At 44.2% G+C, this 17928-nt stretch overlaps 3 protein-coding genes across 4 annotated transcripts; all 3 read left to right on the top strand.

Annotated features, from left to right (window-relative positions):
• Positions 1 to 979: 979 nt before the first annotated feature.
• Positions 980 to 2068, top strand: LOC120665174 (PRA1 family protein B2-like). Its single transcript, XM_039944635.1, has one exon. The coding sequence runs from the start codon at positions 1090 to 1092 to the stop codon at positions 1741 to 1743; it is 654 nt and encodes a 217-aa protein (XP_039800569.1). The 5' UTR covers positions 980 to 1089; the 3' UTR covers positions 1744 to 2068.
• A 1845-nt stretch (positions 2069 to 3913) lies between these two features.
• On the top strand, positions 3914 to 16640 carry LOC120665173 (protein RETICULATA-RELATED 5, chloroplastic-like). Of its 2 annotated transcripts, XM_039944634.1 has the most exons (16): positions 3914 to 5066; positions 5212 to 5421; positions 5517 to 5777; positions 7230 to 7316; positions 7462 to 7513; positions 8562 to 8775; positions 10370 to 10499; positions 11005 to 11535; positions 11889 to 11996; positions 12188 to 12733; positions 13768 to 13890; positions 14518 to 15194; positions 15409 to 15628; positions 16190 to 16240; positions 16327 to 16400; positions 16508 to 16640. In XM_039944634.1, exons 1-12 carry the CDS (start codon positions 4188 to 4190, stop codon positions 14683 to 14685), a joined length of 3309 nt encoding a protein of 1102 aa, XP_039800568.1. In that variant the 5' UTR covers positions 3914 to 4187; the 3' UTR covers positions 14686 to 15194; positions 15409 to 15628; positions 16190 to 16240; positions 16327 to 16400; positions 16508 to 16640. The 2 variants fall into 2 exon arrangements, with proteins under 2 accessions (XP_039800568.1, XP_039800567.1); XM_039944633.1 differs by lacking the exons at positions 3914 to 5066; positions 5212 to 5421; positions 5517 to 5777; positions 7230 to 7316; positions 7462 to 7513 and having other exon boundaries at positions 8097 to 8775; positions 14518 to 15198.
• On the top strand, positions 15506 to 17152 carry LOC120667680 (aldo-keto reductase family 1 member C23-like protein). The gene is made up of 5 exons (XM_039947707.1): positions 15506 to 15628; positions 16190 to 16240; positions 16327 to 16400; positions 16508 to 16595; positions 16763 to 17152. The coding sequence occupies exons 1-5, from the start codon at positions 15506 to 15508 to the stop codon at positions 17150 to 17152; spliced, it is 726 nt and encodes a 241-aa protein (XP_039803641.1).
• Positions 17153 to 17928: the final 776 nt, after the last annotated feature.

The following is a 17928-nucleotide window of genomic DNA, read 5'->3' as shown; positions in this document are numbered from 1 at the left end:
GACCGGTCTAACCGGTGCCTGCTTCCGGTCTGACTGGTCACGGCCAAACCGAAGTGAGTTCGTTTTCTGACCTCCCAAACTCAAAATTTTCAAAAGGAACTCGAAATTTTTTTAATACAAAAGTTGTCCAAAATTTTAAATTCTACAACTTTCCTTTTAGGCACAAACTCATTTGAAGCTTAGTTTCAAAGTTAAAACCTTAAACTTGAGTGTGTTTGGAATTTGTCCTATTCAAAGTAAAATTAAAAGTTTTCTTCAAATTTTGTGCTGAAACTTGAAAAACCATAAACAAGAAAGTTTTTCACCACTCCAAACTATACAACGTTGTTTCTAGACAAAAGTTTATTTGAGCAAGAATTTAAAAATTATTTTTAAAGCATGTTTTATTAGATTGAAATCTATGCATCACTTCATGTGTTAAAGTGCTAGCAAAATTTAATCAAATAGTTTTTTTGTATGCACGATTAATACTAATGATAATGTTAAACACATAATTAATCCTAATTACTGATAATTAACACATGTGTGTTATATATTGGATGGGTGGAAACGAATGACACTATGAAATGGGTTGGGGCGGGTTGGGTTGACGACACAGACGGATTGGGACGGGTTGGGGCGATATGGTAGTAGATCGGCATGTAAGTCGCATATCATTTTCCGTCGTGACTTCGAGTTGGAATGAGTTGGGGCATTAGGTCGATGAATGGTCGGGCGGGTAGTAGTTAGGGCTCTTGAATTGATACACAGCGGTGCCCGCTCGAAAGCAGAATGCGTTGATACGAAGAAAGTCGGGTCCAAGGTCCAAATCATCCACCGACCCAAGACAATTAAAAATAAAGTTTAGTGTTTCAAAAAAATAAAAAATAAAAAATAAAGTTTCCTCTCACTGACATATCTCCCCTATTACACCCTGGCCCACTGTCATTGACCAAAAATATTGAAGTACCAAGCAAGCATATAGAGACAACCCAACCGCGGAAGGAGGCAGGCAAACCTTTTCCTCGAGGCAGCAACACCGCAACAGCAGCAGGGATTCCCCAATTCCCCATCTCCCGTAGCACGCGCTTCCCATCGGAATCCATCGCCATGGCCTCCGCACCGACGCCGCCGCCCCTCCTCCCGGTGACCAACCCCGCCCCCGGATCGTCCCCGGCCACCGCCGGCGGCTCCGACGCGCCGATCGCGCAGCCGGCCTTCCGGCTCTTCCTGAGCCGGGTCTCCGACTCGGCGCGGCGCTCGCTGTCCGACCGCCGGCCGTGGGGGGAGCTCCTCGATCGCTCCGCGTTCTCCAAGCCGGACTCCGTCTCCGACGCCACCTCCCGCCTGCGCCGCAACCTCGCCTACTTCCGCGTCAACTACGCCGCCGTGGTCGCCTTCGCGCTGGGGGCCTCGCTCCTGGCGCACCCCTTCTCGCTCCTCATCCTCCTGGGCCTCCTCGCCGCCTGGTGCTTCCTCTACCTCTTCCGCGCCTCCGACCAGCCCGTCGTCCTCTTCGGCCGCACCTTCTCCGACCGCGAGACGCTGATGGGGCTCGTCGGCGCGTCCTTCGTCCTGCTCTTCTTCACCTCCGTCGCGTCGCTCATCATCTCCGGGCTGCTCGTCGGCGGGGCCCTCGTCGCGGCGCACGGCGCGTTCCGCGTGCCCGAGGACCTCTTCCTCGACGAGCCCAACGCGGCCGCAGGCAACAGCGCTGCCCAAGGGCTGCTGTCCTTCCTCGTCGCACCCGGATCTGGTGTTTGAGGCTGCGGACGGCAAGATCTGGTAGGGTTTTGCGCTCGAGAAGTTCGTCTTAAGCTGGAAATTGTGTGGATCTAGTCCTGTAGCTGTAGCTTATTGTTTCCCCCTATTCGTATTGTGTACCTACATATCTACTGGCTTAGTGCTGGTTTCAATCATGCACCGGCTTTTGCAAAGATTTGCAAATCTATCCTGAGATTTTACTTTATGATTCGATTTAGTGCTAAGTATTCGAGTAACGTGAGTTCATGATGTCGAATTATATCAATACAAATGGTGTTATGAACTGATGATATAGTAATATGTTTCACTTGTTCTGTTGGTATTATTCATTTGCTATACTCCATTTTCTTGTGGAAATTCATGATGACCCATGGGTGCTGAGTGCTGAATGGCATGTGTGAATCTTGAGTTCTTTACCTGATGTTTGTTGTTAAATGACTTATATATTCTGTTTAAAATCATGCTCGAGTCATGAAGATTGTTGTTTGATCATCTACTGTTTGCTTGAAGCTCTGTTTTGTTAACTGCTGATTCTGTCTGAAATTTTTTTTTTTTTTTGGAAAGAGATGAAATAAGATTAGGATGGACCACAATCAGGACAAAGAAGTCCTTGTGAGAAATCATTTTGGACTGCTCTGTTGTTGTTTCAGACTACATTAGATTTTTATGGAAGTGGAAAATTGTTGAAAATTCTAAGTATAACTAGATTGGACACATTACCCGATTCCGAATAAATGATTTGCCCAGGAAACTTTTGACAGATTATTTTTGAAATTCCGGTCAAAGATGTATCCCTTTTTCCCTTGTTTATTGCTTCCATGGGACTTTGACCTTAGCATGGCTAGCCGGCTAGGTTTGCCCTATTTTTTGTTTTTTTTTTTAGCTCCAGAGATGAGTGATACTTCATTACCCTGTTTCCTATGATCAGTTGATCATTTGCCCATAGCAACTGAACAACATTTTCCTGGTTGATGTAAGCTAATCTTAGAGTTACACGTTTCTGCATAACCATTGCAGAGATTATCTTACATCAAGCTGCCGGTATGTTATACTATTGTGGGGTTTCTGCTGAGTTTGCATGACATATATTGTTTAATCACTCAGATATATGATCAAGGTTTTCTGTTTTTTCGTACCCTTTGTTTTTATAAACTGTATATTGATGAATATGGTCTGACTAGTGACAGCTTGCTTAGATGGGACTGGTGGCGCTGGTATGTTATACTATACTAGTGTGCTTCCTGAAAACTGAAAATCATACCCGCTGCAAGTAATCTGGTCACTTTGCTAGATGTTCGTACCTTTTTTTTTACAAAATGTATTTTGGTATTGAACTATGCACCTTTTTGGTTGCTGCCTGCCAGATATGTGTCTGACTAGTGGTAGTTTGCTTAGATGGGACGGCTGGTGGCGCTGGTATGTTGTACTAGTGTGCTTCCTGAAAACTGAAAATCATACCCGCTGCAAGTAATCTGGGTCACATTGCTAGATGTGAATTGTCTGATGTTTGATGAAAAATATTGTAATGTGTCACTGGTTGACAGAGCAGTCTTGCCTGACATTATGGTCAATATAGTGTTCCTTTCCCTTGCTGGCTGACTGCAAAATGTGGTATATGGCTTTGGCTCTGATACTACTAGAGACCTACTGAAATCTAGGACTCCGATATCTGATACTAATACCATGACATACAATTTTCGGAGTTTGCCTTTTGGTAGCCTGGCCTTAGCTGGGAAATGCTTGGTAAATGAATTTTTTAGGTTGTACCTCATTTCGTGCTCTGTGTAAATAGCAGCTGGCTGGAGCTCGAATCTAAATGGTGGACATTTGAGTTCTACATGAATTTCAAATGCTAGTCGGGAATTCAGGATAAATTATCAGTTCTACTACCGGAATATTTTGCAAAAAGATGTCATCTGTTTGTCTTGTCATCATATTCTGTGCAATTTGCTTGAACTGATTGCTCGAACCTTTTCTTTTTTGAACTAGGAGTTCTGTGACGAATCAATGAACGAGAGTCTAGTCTCTGATGGTAAATCGATAATACTAGGTGCTATGCCGTGGTTTGTGTCATTAGAAAAGAACAGAGGAACTACGCGTCCGTTTTAAACATTAAAACTTTTAATGTTTCGCATCTGAAATCTGAACCGGAATATAACTTCACATCCGAACTTATCAATACCGTATCACACATTCACACGATCACGCTGCAAAGAACGGTTTGCTGAACAGTTCGTTATTTTAACTCGAGGCCCCGCTTTCTTCAAAACCGAGCTGTCCACCCTGCTTACGCATACCCGCGGCGGGGACACGCGACACCACCACCCGCCTCGGCGCCTCCTCCCTCCTTCCGCCCATCGACCGATCGTTTCTTCGCGGCCTTCCGCTGAGTCAGATCCCACTCAACCCCCGGCCCAAACCCTACCCACCTTCGCGAAGCAGCCATGATGGCAGCCGAGCCGTCGTCGGCCGCCTCCGCCGCGGCGGACGACCTCGAAACCCTCGCGCTCGACTCGTCCTCGTCCACCGCCGCCACCGCGTCGGCCTCCACCGACCCTCTCCTCCGACCGCCTCCCTCCCAGAACGCCGCCGGAAACCACGACGCCTTCGTCATCGACGACTTCCTCGAGGAGGACGACTTCTCGCCCGCCCCGGCGCCCAGCGTCGCCCGCCAGCCCGCCCCGCGCGGCGACGCCGCGCCCTCGGTGTTCGCCAAAATCACCGTGTCCGATCCGAAGAAGCACGCGGAGCCCGCCGCTGGCGGCGTGATCCCGGGCTCCGGGAGCTACTTCACCTACCTCATCACCACCCGCCTCGCGGGCGGCGGCGGGGAGGTCCGCGTGCGGCGGCGCTTCCGCGACGTGGTGGCCCTCGCGGACCGCCTCGCCGCGGCCCACAGAGGTCTGTTCGTCCCGGCCCGGCCCGACAAGAGCGTCCTCGAGGGGCAGGTCATGCAGCGCCACGACTTCGTGAGCCAGCGGTGCGCCGCGCTCCAGCGCTACCTCTGCCGCCTCGCCGCGCACCCAATTGTCGGCCACAGCCCCGACCTCCGTATTTTCCTCACCGAGCCTGGTGCCATCCCCGCCTTCCAGCCCGAGGCGCCGCGATACTGGACTACCACGGTGAATGCTGCAGCTCCGCTGGTGCAGGCCAAATCTGGGAGGGACTTATTTGGGATGTTCAAGGGTCTGAAGCAGACTGTGGTGAACGGGCTGGTCTCAACAAAGCCTCCACCTGTGGAGCAGGAGACAGACACAGAATTCCTGGCGCACAAGGCCAGGCTCGAGGACTTGCAGCAGCAGCTCACCACAACATCACAGCAGGTATTTAGTCCACTCAAATTATTACTATGTGAAACATTTCAGTTGCGTGTATTGGTATTCACTGTGCCTCTCCATTTGTTACATACTCATTATATGAAGCATAGAAAACTGCTCTCTTAATCCTCTAATTTTGTACTTTATGCAGGCTGAAGCACTTGTTAAAGCACAAGATGATCTTAGAGAAACTACGGGTCACTTGGGCATGACACTGATTAAACTGGCAAAATTTGAAAGAGAGCAGGCAACATGTAATTCCCTGAGAAGACGAGCTGGTGAAATCCATAATTTTGCAAATTCTGTTTTGAAGATGAGCAGATCCCAGATAAAATTGAACTCAGAAATTGTGAAGCACCTGGTATGTTGATATCTTGTGGACTCCAAATTGTTTGAGTATCTTTATTGGAATTGTCTTTGACTCAATATAACCAGACATTGTTTATGGCTTTGCAGGGTAGTATCCATGAGTACTTGGAGGCTATGATATCAGTCAATCATGCATTTACAGATCGCTCTAATGCTTTACATCATGTGCAAAGTTTGTCAGCAGATTTGTTTTCCTTGCATACCAGGGCAGGGAGACTTGAATCTTCATCAGCAAGAGATATGGGGCATGAGTGGTCAACATATCAGAAGGTAGAGGGATTGAAAGAAACAATAAGAGCAACAGAAGCAGCCAAAACTGATGCACTAAGAGAATATGAAAGCATTAAGGTAAGTGACCTGGAAAAAAGATTTAAATTAAAATATCTGATTGGAAAAAACTTGAGTGTGAGCTTATCCAGGAAAATAAACTAAAAGTGGACCTAATGGTTTTAGGTACAGAAAAAGAAGTGCCCATCTCTTAACTTTTAGTGTTGTAAGTTGAGTCATGTTTTTATTTTAACATCTTTTATCTTATTGTTTATAGGCATATGCTCAGCTCGTATTTTAATCAAGTTAGCACATCTAACAAATCAGTATGATTAAATTTATACTCTTATGGTGGTTGCAAATGGATAATTGAAAAGTCATCATATTCTTGAAGCCTAATATAAACTGTTTTAATTGCATATTGGTTCTCTATTGCCTTTTATTTGATGGCTAACATCAGCAGAAATCTTCACTAGAATTGTTGCGAGCTATACGATCTAGCATTTCCGTAGAGCATTGATGTATATAAATACTGACTTGAAATGCTGTTTCTGTACATCAATATTAAAATCGCAAACTTGGAAATTAGAATTTGTGTTAACTTGCTGTTACATTGGCGGAAGATGTAGTTAAAATACTGAGGTCCATTTCATAAGGATGTTTTACTCCTGATCCATTCCATATCTTAAAAAAAAACTTGACCTGCGGGGGGTAAGACCGCCCCCACGGCATTGTTTGAGAGGTAGAATGACCTTCTCACAGCAGGCCAAGAAAACCCCCGAACCCCTGCCCCACCCGTACACGGGGCCCGTCGCCTTGTGAGTTAGGCCGGGCTCCACGGTGCTTTGGACATGAGGCAGGCGAGGGGGTTTTTTTAACCGGAGGCGGAAATTCGCCCCTTCCGGGGATCGAACCCACGACCTCCGGAGTGCCGCCGGATTGCCGGAACCAATTGGCCCGACATCCTTTGGCTGATCCATTCCATATCTTCATTCATAACTACAGCAAAAAATATACAAAATAGGAACTTGTTTAAGATGTAGTACTATTCGTGTTAATTTCAGCTTAGAATGATACTAGTTGAGATCTTAGATATAGATGCAAATCTATCTTTTCAATGCTTTGAAAATTTTAAATGGCTGTTGTTGTAGGCATTACATAGTCATTGGTTTCCCAGTGCAAATCAATCTTTTCAAAGCTTTGAAAATTTTAAATGGCTGTTGGCATTATAGTCATTGGTTTCCCAGTTTCCTTTTTAATCTGGCAGTTATAATTTATGAAAGCCTAGAACTAGAAGTTCATCTTCTTGGGATGCTATCCTGATAATGGAGTGGTACTCGAGCATATATTGAGGGTATTCAACTGATTCTGAGAATAGAAGGATATTTAGTCGAGTCAGATTAGTTGTTATAGCCAACTCTGACATCTCATATTTGTGGAATTGCTGCAGAAATTTTATTGTACTCTGGGAATGCTAGGTTTCACAATGGCTGTGACTGAAATTTGAAACCATATTGCCTTTTGACAATGCAGGAAGACAACAAGATTGAAATAAAAAGATTTGACAAGGAAAGGCGCCGTGATTTCACCGAGATGCTGAAAGGTTTTGTTGTAAATCAGGTACGAGTATTATACATTGCTTAGCAAAGAAAAATACTATGGATATTCCCATTTCCCTAGTACATTTGCGGACCAAAGGGAACGTGACAGATATAGCTACATGGTTTAACCACATAATCTTTTGCTCTTCGGTTGTTTTCTGCAGGCCTCATATTCCGACCATTTTGCTAACATGTGGACAAAGGTAGCAGAGGAAACAGAAATGTATGCAAACAGGGGTAACTGATGTACCAGTCTGTATAGAGAGTATAGAGTAGTGGGTTTTGGTCTATTTTGCTCCGACGTTCAGCGACACGACCATTCTTGATTTCTCCCCAGTTTTGCCACCTTGGGTTGGTTGTAATGCCACGAGTTATGTGCAGTTCGTGGTACTGGGTTGCGGCAGACGAGCTTCTCGGCTCGGTGAGAACTAGCATGTGTGAGACAGTGAGATCCATACGCGAAATTTTTCTCTGTGATAACTGACAACCCAGCGAGCATCGATTACTGCTGTGTACCAAAGCAACTATGCACTTGAAATTGTGCCGTGGACGATACTCACTGTCACTGTGGATGGATATAACGAACCGCTTTTCAGGTTTCAGCGTGAAAACACGTTGATGGATGGTGTGGATATTGACAGGGCAGGCAGCGGAACCTGTGGCTGTCATCTTTTCTTATCCACACATGTTAAAAGGCTTTGCGAATTTTGGTTCTTGCGCTAGTCTTGTTTTTGCCTTGTGAAATTGTGATTCGCGGTTCATCCACTATCCTCACCGTCACCGAGGCCAGAGCATTCCCTTGCGATCAGAACGCAGAGTTCCAGTCCTGCAAGGCTGCAATTCCACCGGCCGCGAGCTGCAATGTCGTCGCTCGCGCCGCCTCAGAGCCCCGCCGCCTCCTTCAAACCGTGTTTCTCCTCTCCCCGCTCCCGCCTCGGCGGCAGCTGCAAACCCCTCGCGGCCACCAGCGCCGCCTCCTCAACCCGCCGCAGCGTGTCCGCCTGCGCAACCTACCGCCGCGGTTTCCTCCTCCTCGTCCCATCGATCGCCGCCGCCTCCGCCGTCCTCCGCACTCTCCCCTCCGCCGCCGCTGATTCCGATGACGCCGACATCCCGTCCACGCCGGCGCCGCCCGACGAGCTCCCCTCCCCCTCCACGCAGCCTACGGCTGAGGCGGAGGCGGAGGCGGAGCCCAACGAGTCGCCCATGTCGAGGGTGTACGACGCGACGGTCCTCGGGGAGCCGGAGGCGTTGGCGGGGGACGCGCGGGGGCGGGTGTGGGAGAAGCTGGCGGCCGCGAGAGTGGTGTACCTCGGCGAGGCCGAGCTCGAGCCCGACCCCGACGACCGCGCGCTCGAACTCGAGATCGTGAGGGGCCTCACGGGCCGCTGCGCCGACGCCGGGAGGGGCCTGGCGCTCGCGCTCGAGGCGTTCCCCTGCGACCTGCAGCAGCAGCTCGACCAGTTCATGGACGGGAGGTGCGGTGCTGTTCTCCTGCTTTTTACTTGGTATAGTTTTAGTTGTTCGCACGCTAGTGAAAATTGTGGGAAATTTAGCTCTGCTAGTGAATTTCTTCTGCTATTGTAGCTTTGGTTTCGTAAACACATGCAACTCGTCTCCACAAAAATATTTTGGTAGGCCAGAAACACTGGTGTTTCGAAGAAGAATTCTGATGTCTATTTCCCAGCGTCATTTAGGGACTTCACAGATAGTTGCGCATCTATGCATAGTTGAAATGTATTAGCTTATAGGCAACGTATGCTATGCAAACCATCATGCGATTAAAAAGGAAAGCGAGTATTTCTGAATGCACTTAGATGATGATATCTTCAATTAAGAACACAAGGATCTTGGCTATCAGCTTAAGCAACAACAGTGTGCACTCTCTGTACTTTGTAACCTCACAGTCATCTGACAGAATCATTGGAGCTTACATGCCGAGTCATAGCGGACAGTGTTTGTGATTTCTCCTTTGCCTTTGTTTGGGCAGTGGATGAAAATCTTACTGTTCTGAATAGTAAAGGGTTGAAATCCTGATTTGTATCATATAGCCCACACCAGATTTTTCCTTCCTGTGCTATAGTGCTTTGCTTAATTTGTACTGTCTGTAATCCGAATGGGTCATTCACCTGACCTCCTATATATCCTATATATATTATCATCATTCTCGAAAAAGGATCCTGGGTCAACATATAAAGTGAGGCTGCTGTTTAGTTTTTAAGAAGTGCCTAGCACTGTGCGGCGAACCTAGTAGCTTTTCCATGGCAAGAACTAAGAATTACACTGATGTAGCGGTCATGTATAGTATGGTTGAGACAAGATTTGTATTGTATGTTTTTTTTATGTTTCTTGTTTCCTGCCTCCTAGGACATCCAATTCATTATAGAAATGAAAATTATATATGATGATTACCCTTTGGCTGGATTACTCTTTGTGCTTAAGTTGTTTTTGCTAACAATATATCTTTTAGTGATTAAACTTTGCAATATCCATTTAATTGAGCCAAAAAGTTGGGTATCCTTTTTTTTAATTGAGGCCATACCCATTTCCATTACTTAAAACAGAAATACCAGAGTACAGGTACAAGTATCTTTGTTACTCGACGGACTAACAATACGGTAACTAGGATGGTGTACCAGTGCTTGGTTGGTAACCTTTATCTTCCAAGAGGGTATTATTTTCTCGATCACAATACAATTTTTTTTACCAGTCTCTAATCAGCTCCTCCTGGCATTACTGTCCATCTACTTGGATTCAGTTTCCAATTCAGGTTACAATGTTTCTCGCCAGGAATTTTATCCAATACCCACTAGGAAAACCAGCTACAACTCCGCATGATGATTTGAAAGTTGAAACCCTTATTGTAACAAATGCATAACTTTTGTCTTTGCTGAGCATTAATAGAGTGATACTTGTCATGAAAAAGGGGCAGCATTCTTTGCAGATCACGATTAATTTGAAGCCTAACATTAATTTGATGTTGGTTAACAATTAGTTTATAAGGGAAAATGTATTTTAAGTAAGTACCAGACTCCCTTTCAGCAAACATTGACAAGCTTATGCTTTATTTAGGATTGATGGCAGAATCTTAAAGCTGTACACATCGCACTGGCCGCAGGAGCTCTGGCAGCAGTATGAACCTCTTCTGAATTATTGTCGTGATACTGGAATTAAGCTTATTGCTTGTGGAACGCCACTGGAGGTGATTGTTAGCTTTTATAATTAATAATTTAGTATGTGAATAATATGGACACCCTTTTTTTACCAATACCATTCAGCACCAGTGACTCAAGTCTTCAAATTCTTGAATATTTGAATCTTGGCAAAGCTTTCCATTATATCTCGAAAGATAACGCTAGATATTTTGTTATACATTGTTATTCCATATAACATCATGCAGTCTCTCTGCAGCTTTTTACACAGTTACTTAGCAGGCATGGCATTAGCATGGTTTAGTATCTAGACAACTCCATACAAACTATTAAAACAACCTTATCTTTGCAAATTTACTATACGGTTTCTCGGTAGTGTTATGACTGTTGACTGATGATGTGTATTCTGCTGAATGCTGAATTTGCATGTTATTCTTATATACTTTGTTTTGTGCAATTATTAGCTTCAAGTTCCAACTTCCATTAGTCAACTTGATTTTTTTTGAAAAGGAAATCAGTCAACTTGATAGAATATAATGTTTCTTTGTTGAGTAGGTAAAAAGAACTGTCCAAGCAGATGGGATTAGAGCTCTCACAAAAGCCGAAAGAGAAGCATATGCCCCTCCAGCTGGCTCAGGCTTCATCTCTGGTTTCATGTTTGGCTCAGGCCGGTCATTAATAGACAAGATCTCATCAATGGACGACTCTCTGTTTGGCACTACCTCATATTTATTAGAACAGACAAGAGTAGTTGATGATTATACCATTTCCCAGATTATTACGAAAGAACTTAATGATGGAGATCATTCACGGTTGCTAATTGTTGTGACGGGCGCAAGCCACGTTATGTACGGACCACGAGGAAGTGGTGTTCCTGGCAGAATATCTAAAAAGGTGCCAAAGAAAGACCAGGTTGTGGTACTGCTTGATCCTGAAAGACAGGTTATAAGGAATGAAGGTGAAGTCCCTATTGCTGATTTCTTATGGTATTCAGCGGCTAAACCTTGCACTAGAAATTGCTTTGACCGTGCTGAAATTGCTCGAGTTATGAGTGCTGCTGGTAGGAGGCCCGAAGGTTTACCTCAGGTCTGCTGCTTGATCTTTACTGGCCATGATTTTGGCAAAAAAAAGCTATAAATTGCATAGAATATTTGTCTGCAATTCTTTGAGGTCTTTTATTGGTCAGTTGTATGTAGGTTTGGGTCATTACACTGTATTGGGGACCCAGCAGGAGGCAGGTCCTGAATATGATTTGAGTCCATGCCATGAGAAAGAGTAGCTAACAAAATGTAGACATTAGAATCTTTCTCCTTTGAGTACAAATGTTTATTTATTCAATGTAGCAGGATCTTTATTCGGTTGATAGAATGTTTCTGTGCTTTGTAGCAACATATATTATTTGAGTTTGGCTAATCGAACTCTTGCACTGAACATCGCAGGATCTTCAGAAAGGAATAGATCTTGGTGTAGTTTCCCCTGAGATATTGCAGAACTTTTTTGACCTTGAGAAGTACCCTGTTATGACAGAACTGATTCATCGATTTCAAGTAAGACTATTTTGCCATTTTCACTTCACTAAGTCCTTCCCTCTCCTATCAGTTTGATAAGTTGATGTTTCTGAACACACCTCCTTGATGCATACACTTGTCTTGATCTATAAACAAAATGATTATCAGAAGCTAGTGATGTCTAAATCATGTCTTAGGCTGAACTTTGTTTTAAAAATCAATTTCTACAGGGTTTCCGAGAAAGATTGTTGGCAGACCCTAAATTCCTTCAAAGATTAGCTATTGAAGAGGCTATATCAATAACGACAACTCTACTAGCGCAGTATGAAAGACGGAAAGGAAGATTTTTTGAAGAAATTGACTATGTCCTCACAGATACTATAAGAGGATCCGTCGTTGATTTCTTTACAGTGTGGCTTCCTGCTCCTACTATTTCAGTCCTTCAATATGCTGATGATGGTTCTGGTCAGAGTTTGGAGTTTGTCAGAGGCCTTTTAGGATCATTGCCAGATAACGCGTTCCAAAAGAATATCCTGGGTCAGGATTGGAGTATCAAGCAAAGAATTGCAGCAGTGTTAGTTGGTGGTTTGAAACTTGCCAGTGTAGGTTTCATTTCTAGTGTTGGGGCTGGAGTTTCCTCAGATCTGGTTTATGCTGCCAGAGGAATAGTGAAACCTTCAGAAAAAGTGGAATCAGGAAGGAAGAGATCTCCTATCTGGAAGTCAGCAGCTGTTTATAGTTGCTTTCTTGGAACATCAGCAAATTTGCGGTATCAGGTAGTTTATGGAAATAACCTACTTTTGATTTGAGGACCTAGGTTCCATTTTTTGGTTTATACAGCATTTTGGCTAATCTCTTTCTACCTGAATGTCACTAGCATTGTACTGATTTTTCTTAATGATTTTGGGTACATGGTACGACTAATTTTACCCATTAACACCTTCGAAATTATTCCTTAGAAGTTAGCATCATGAAGTGTTCAATATTTTAAAAAAGACCCACGTTTTGCCAAGTTCATGAGGTCCCAGCTCCTTTTGGTTCAATCATATGATCTTTGCCCCTCATTTTCCTTTTAACCAAGCGGTACAGCACAAGATTGTGCTGTTGAGGCCATGGTTAAAAGCCTTCTCTTCCTTATTCTCGATTTATTTTCAGTTCAACTATGGCATATATCTCTGAACAGGTCAACGGCCAGGCCATGAAAATTTGATCTGTTTCCAGATCATGGATGTAACTTTTGCAATACAGTTTGCTAGTGAACAAATTTATTATGGGAAATTATTTACGGAGAAAGTCCAGTTTACTCTCCTCAAGTATGACCAAAGTCTGGACAACCTCCTAAAATACCTTTTGGTTTGATTTACTCATGCAACTCTAACTATGTCAATTGGTCCGATCTTCCTTTTAACAAGAGTTTTCCTTTTTTTTTGTTTCTCCATTCACAAGTTGAATTTTAATTTGAAAATTTGTAGACTGGTAGGGACATCATAACTTATGTTAAATAAAATACATTATGAATTTAGCATCATTATTTTGATAGGTTAGGACATCTAATAAATTAGCCCTAGTGATACAAAATTGTACAAAAGATATTGATGAAAATTTCATAATATTTTTTTAATATAAGTTATGATGTCCACTATCACCTCAAAATCACATTTCCTAAGGGGTAGATTGGACTAAAACACAGTTGCGAAAGTAAATCAAACCAAATAAATAGTTTATGAGGTTATTCGGACATTGGCCATAATTGCAGGAGTAATTTGGACTAGCATAGTTTTTCTGAATTTCTTTACTAATTGTGTTGTAGATTATTGCTGGTCTAGTGGAGTATCGGCTAGGAGAGAGCCTTGTGACATATTACAATCAACCACTTATTGCTGGTTTGTTGTCCTTCATTGCGAGGACATTGAACTCATACTGGGGAACACAGGTTGAACATTTTTCCCATTTCTTTTGTTCTCTGAGCATGTTGCAGTAGTACTTTCAAGCTTTTTATAATAAGAAATCATATTTTTTATAGTGCAAGAAAATGGATAAGTAAGTTTATTGGATTTTTTCGCCCCGTATTCTGATTCATGTACTTTCTCCTGTTTGGATTGCTTATCATTTTAGCTTGATACACGTAGATCATATAGGTGATGCCTTAATTTTCTGCTTAATTTTTGTTCACCGTATGCCCATTTTTATAACACATACCACCAAGGAATGCCTTTTGTGGAAAATGAAACGAAATGAGGAAATATTTTAAAGGAAACCAAACTTCCTTGAGTTCCTTCTCTGGCTTCCTTCAGTTCTTATTGGGCTCTTTAAATTTTTTGAGAGTGTATGAGCCAATTGTCGTCTGCTCATTATAACCAAGTTTACACCCTGGAAGCGATAGCAGTCTGTTAACTTATGCATTATCGTACTTAATATTCATAATGCTTCTATGCAATCTTAAGAGGAAACCCGTATAATTTTTAAGCAAGCTGAAAGCCTGATACTTTACACAAGATACTAACACTACCACATAATAGTGCCTTTTCCATCTCCTCACTGCCTATTCTTTTTGCTGCAGCAATGGGTTGATCTTGCGCGATACACTGGGCTACAGAAGATTGAGGAAAAGCCTCCTGGTGAGGCCACCACCCCACCTGAACCGGCACACTTGGATGCTTGTACGACTGAAGGACATAATTTGGATGACAGTAGTAATAACACCAATGAATCAAGTGGTCCGAGCTAGTGATTTGGTTACTTCGCGGAGGCTGAAGATCACATAGCCTATACTTTCATAGACAGTGAAAGAGGCCACCATCTACGAGATTGAGCCTCACTCCTGGGATCTCAAGGAGTGGAAATTTGAGGAAATATTAGCCACATGCATTTATTCATTTTCTTTTTCAGTGCCCCCAACAGCGTGCACACAGCGTTTCTTGTTTCTATTTCTAGAGTAAATATTGTTTTGTAGTGTCAAAAAGTAAATATTGTTTGTACTTTGTCCATCTGTAAGAACTCTTGCAGTCCCTAGAGGATTTGCCGCAACGAGGGGCTGTAGCCTGTATAGCATAGCATTTTATTTATTCTGGTTTAGGATGAATAATAGTGACACTAGAAAGTTCGACTGGTAAGTCCTGCAAAAGAAGTTTGGCAGGTCCGGCTGTTGCAAATGGTTCTTTGAGCCCTCTATAGATCCATATGTTTCAGAGTGTGAGCAAGTTCTCTTCGTCATCTTTCAGAGAAATAAGAAATATGGTAGGTAAGCTAGTTTCTTTCTCGAAGAACTTCGTTTTCGTATTTTATTGTACCACTAGCCAGCTATGGGCTCTGGCATGTTCGTCCAGTGCACCTGTGCTTCGTGCATGGGGAAGCGGTTGTCTTTAGATTCTGATGGCTAGCCATGTGTCCCTTGATACTGCTGTACGTGGCATCTCTTCCTGAAGTTCTATCTGTATATATGCACGCGCAGCCATCTCTGTCCTGCAGAACAAAGTTATCAAGAAGACTTGCAGAAGTGAAGGTGGTAGGTGTTACACTGAGGTTTTGGAATGGCGAGAGCACAGGCTATGGGGCAAGGAGAACAAGATCACTTCGTTCTGAAGAGCGGGCACACCATCCCAGCTGTTGGGCTTGGCACTTGGAGAGCCGGCTCAGATACCGCTCACTCTGTTACGACAGCCATCACTGAGGTATGGCTCTGCATGTCTCTCCTACCCAAACTTTCTTAATGACTTCCATATTTAGGAAAAGTAAATCACGTGGACCCTAGTGGCTGTAAACAGGGCGCAGCATAGTGGCCAGCGGTCAGCATAAGCATGCTGAGCGGTAGATCTGCCGGATTCCAATTTTTAGTTATAAGAGATCATGCTAATTATCACTAAATCTATCTTTATGTATTTGTGTATAGAGTTACATCCTTTTGCAGTGTGACTGGGAATTTAATAAACAAGGAAGCCTTTTCTTCCAGTCCTGGTTTGTGCTAGATACTGAATAGAATAATGATTTGCTGATACTTTATTAGCAGTTAGACTGCTGAAATTGAAACCTGGAACTTATAATTAATATATGAATGTATTTGTTTAAACGGAGTAAAGAGCTTAAAGGCCGTCTCTGTTGTAGGCTTGTAGTGCCATATATCAGCAGCAGGCTTTTCTCTGAAGAATTCACCATGCTTATTTGATTTGTAACCTGAACTCTGCAATGGCTGCTTCTAATTCAGTTTAATTTCGAATCTCTCGTTACCCTTGCAGGCTGGGTGTAGGCATGTGGACCCAGCTGCTCAGTACGGAGTAGAAAAGGAGGTACACATCAAAATAAAATCATGTTTCTGTATTAACCTTGCTAGTAGAAGGTGTATATATGTCGTAAAACATCCTTTGCCAACCAGGTCGGTAAAGGACTGAAAGCTGCAATGGAGGCTGGGATCAGCAGTAAAGATTTGTTTGTAACATCAAAACTATGGTAATCGTATCCGCAATTTACATATTGTCCTCCGAATACCTAAATGTCAGAAATTAATAGTATATTCTGATATGTGAATGTGATCCAATATTTGACTGCTTTTTCAGGTGCACAGACTTGGTTCCTGATAAGATTCGGCCAGCGCTACAAAAGACGCTCAAGGATTTGCAGCTGGATTATATCGATCTCTACCTTGTAAGAAACCTAAACCGATGGCTTTCTATTGTTTCAACTTTCTTACTGTTAGCTGAGAATTGTACACTAAGGGACTTTCTATAGTGATTATAGCTTACGGTTACTTTAGTACTGGTTGAACTACACCTCTGAGCCTGGATGCTGCTCCGGCAATCGCTCGGCTCGAGGATGTGCCACCGGCGGAGGTGTCCTACACCTGCAACCTTCCTGGAAGGCAGCAGGCGCCGCCCCAGCACGCCGACTTAGTGCTGCAGACACCACCACCGTGCCCCACTCTGCGGGTTGTGGACTCGCCTCCGGTGCCATCTCAGCAGGAGCACACACAGGCCGGCGCAGCCTCGGAGCATGATGAGGACTGGCCACCAGGCTTCGGTCCGGCCAAACCCACGGTGGACGATGTTCCTCCTGGTACGCCGCCGGCGGATGCCCACCAGACCACCACTATGGTTGTTCCTCCGCTACAGGTGTACTCTCGCCGCAATGTCACGGTGGCGCGGGGAACACGCGAGGTTCTTCCGTTACAGTTGTTCCCTGATGCCAGCTCGCTGGTAAAATAAGTGGTCGCTAATTTTGTACATGATGTTTGTTCGGAGGCTCCCCCACCCGTGTTGGTCGCCTCGCCGCCACGACGGCGCTCACGACAGCAACCACAAGACTTCACCATCCGCCGCAGCGAAAGGTTGGCAAAGAAGTCGCGCCATCGTGCTACAAATCCAGCGGTTCAGGTGCAAAATGTGTTGATGAGGAAGCTGGGCCTCACTTCAGACATTCATCCGCCGGATGCCTCATCCTTCCAGCAATTTGAGGAAGTTTTCTCTTCCTCCCTCACTATTTCGCACTGTGAGGCCTTGGATGCTTTGTTGCCGGCGGGGATAGGCACTCTGGCAGCCGGGGTGGTGACACCCATGTGAGGCCTTCGATGCTTTGTTGCCGGCTGGGTTGGACACTCTGGCAACCGGTGTGGTGACACCCGTGTACATCAGTGGGTAGATTACCAGGTCGCACATCGACTGCCGTGTAATAGTCTAACTCTGTGTACTAGGTTGGTTTCCATTCTCCGAAACCAACTAGTATGTTGTACTTTGCTTCTCTTTCTCTTAATGAAAAACGTGCTCAGACACAGTCGCGAAAAAAGTACTGGTTGAACTTACACTTGCCAGCTTTACCATGTTATCTAGTAGTAATTTGAAATTAAGCTCTTGCATACAGAAATGTTATAATTTCCTTCCAATAGAACAATTCTACTTGCACTAACAAATGAACACAGATCTATTGGCCCTTCCGACTAAAAGATGGGGCACATGTTGGCACTCTCTCACACACACAACACCCC

The sequence above is a fragment of the Panicum virgatum genome, chromosome 3N (assembly GCF_016808335.1).
Source record: "Panicum virgatum strain AP13 chromosome 3N, P.virgatum_v5, whole genome shotgun sequence".
NCBI lineage: Eukaryota > Viridiplantae > Streptophyta > Magnoliopsida > Poales > Poaceae > Panicum > Panicum virgatum.
Note: the sequence above shows the minus strand (reverse complement) of the source record. Positions and strands in the feature narration are given on the sequence as shown.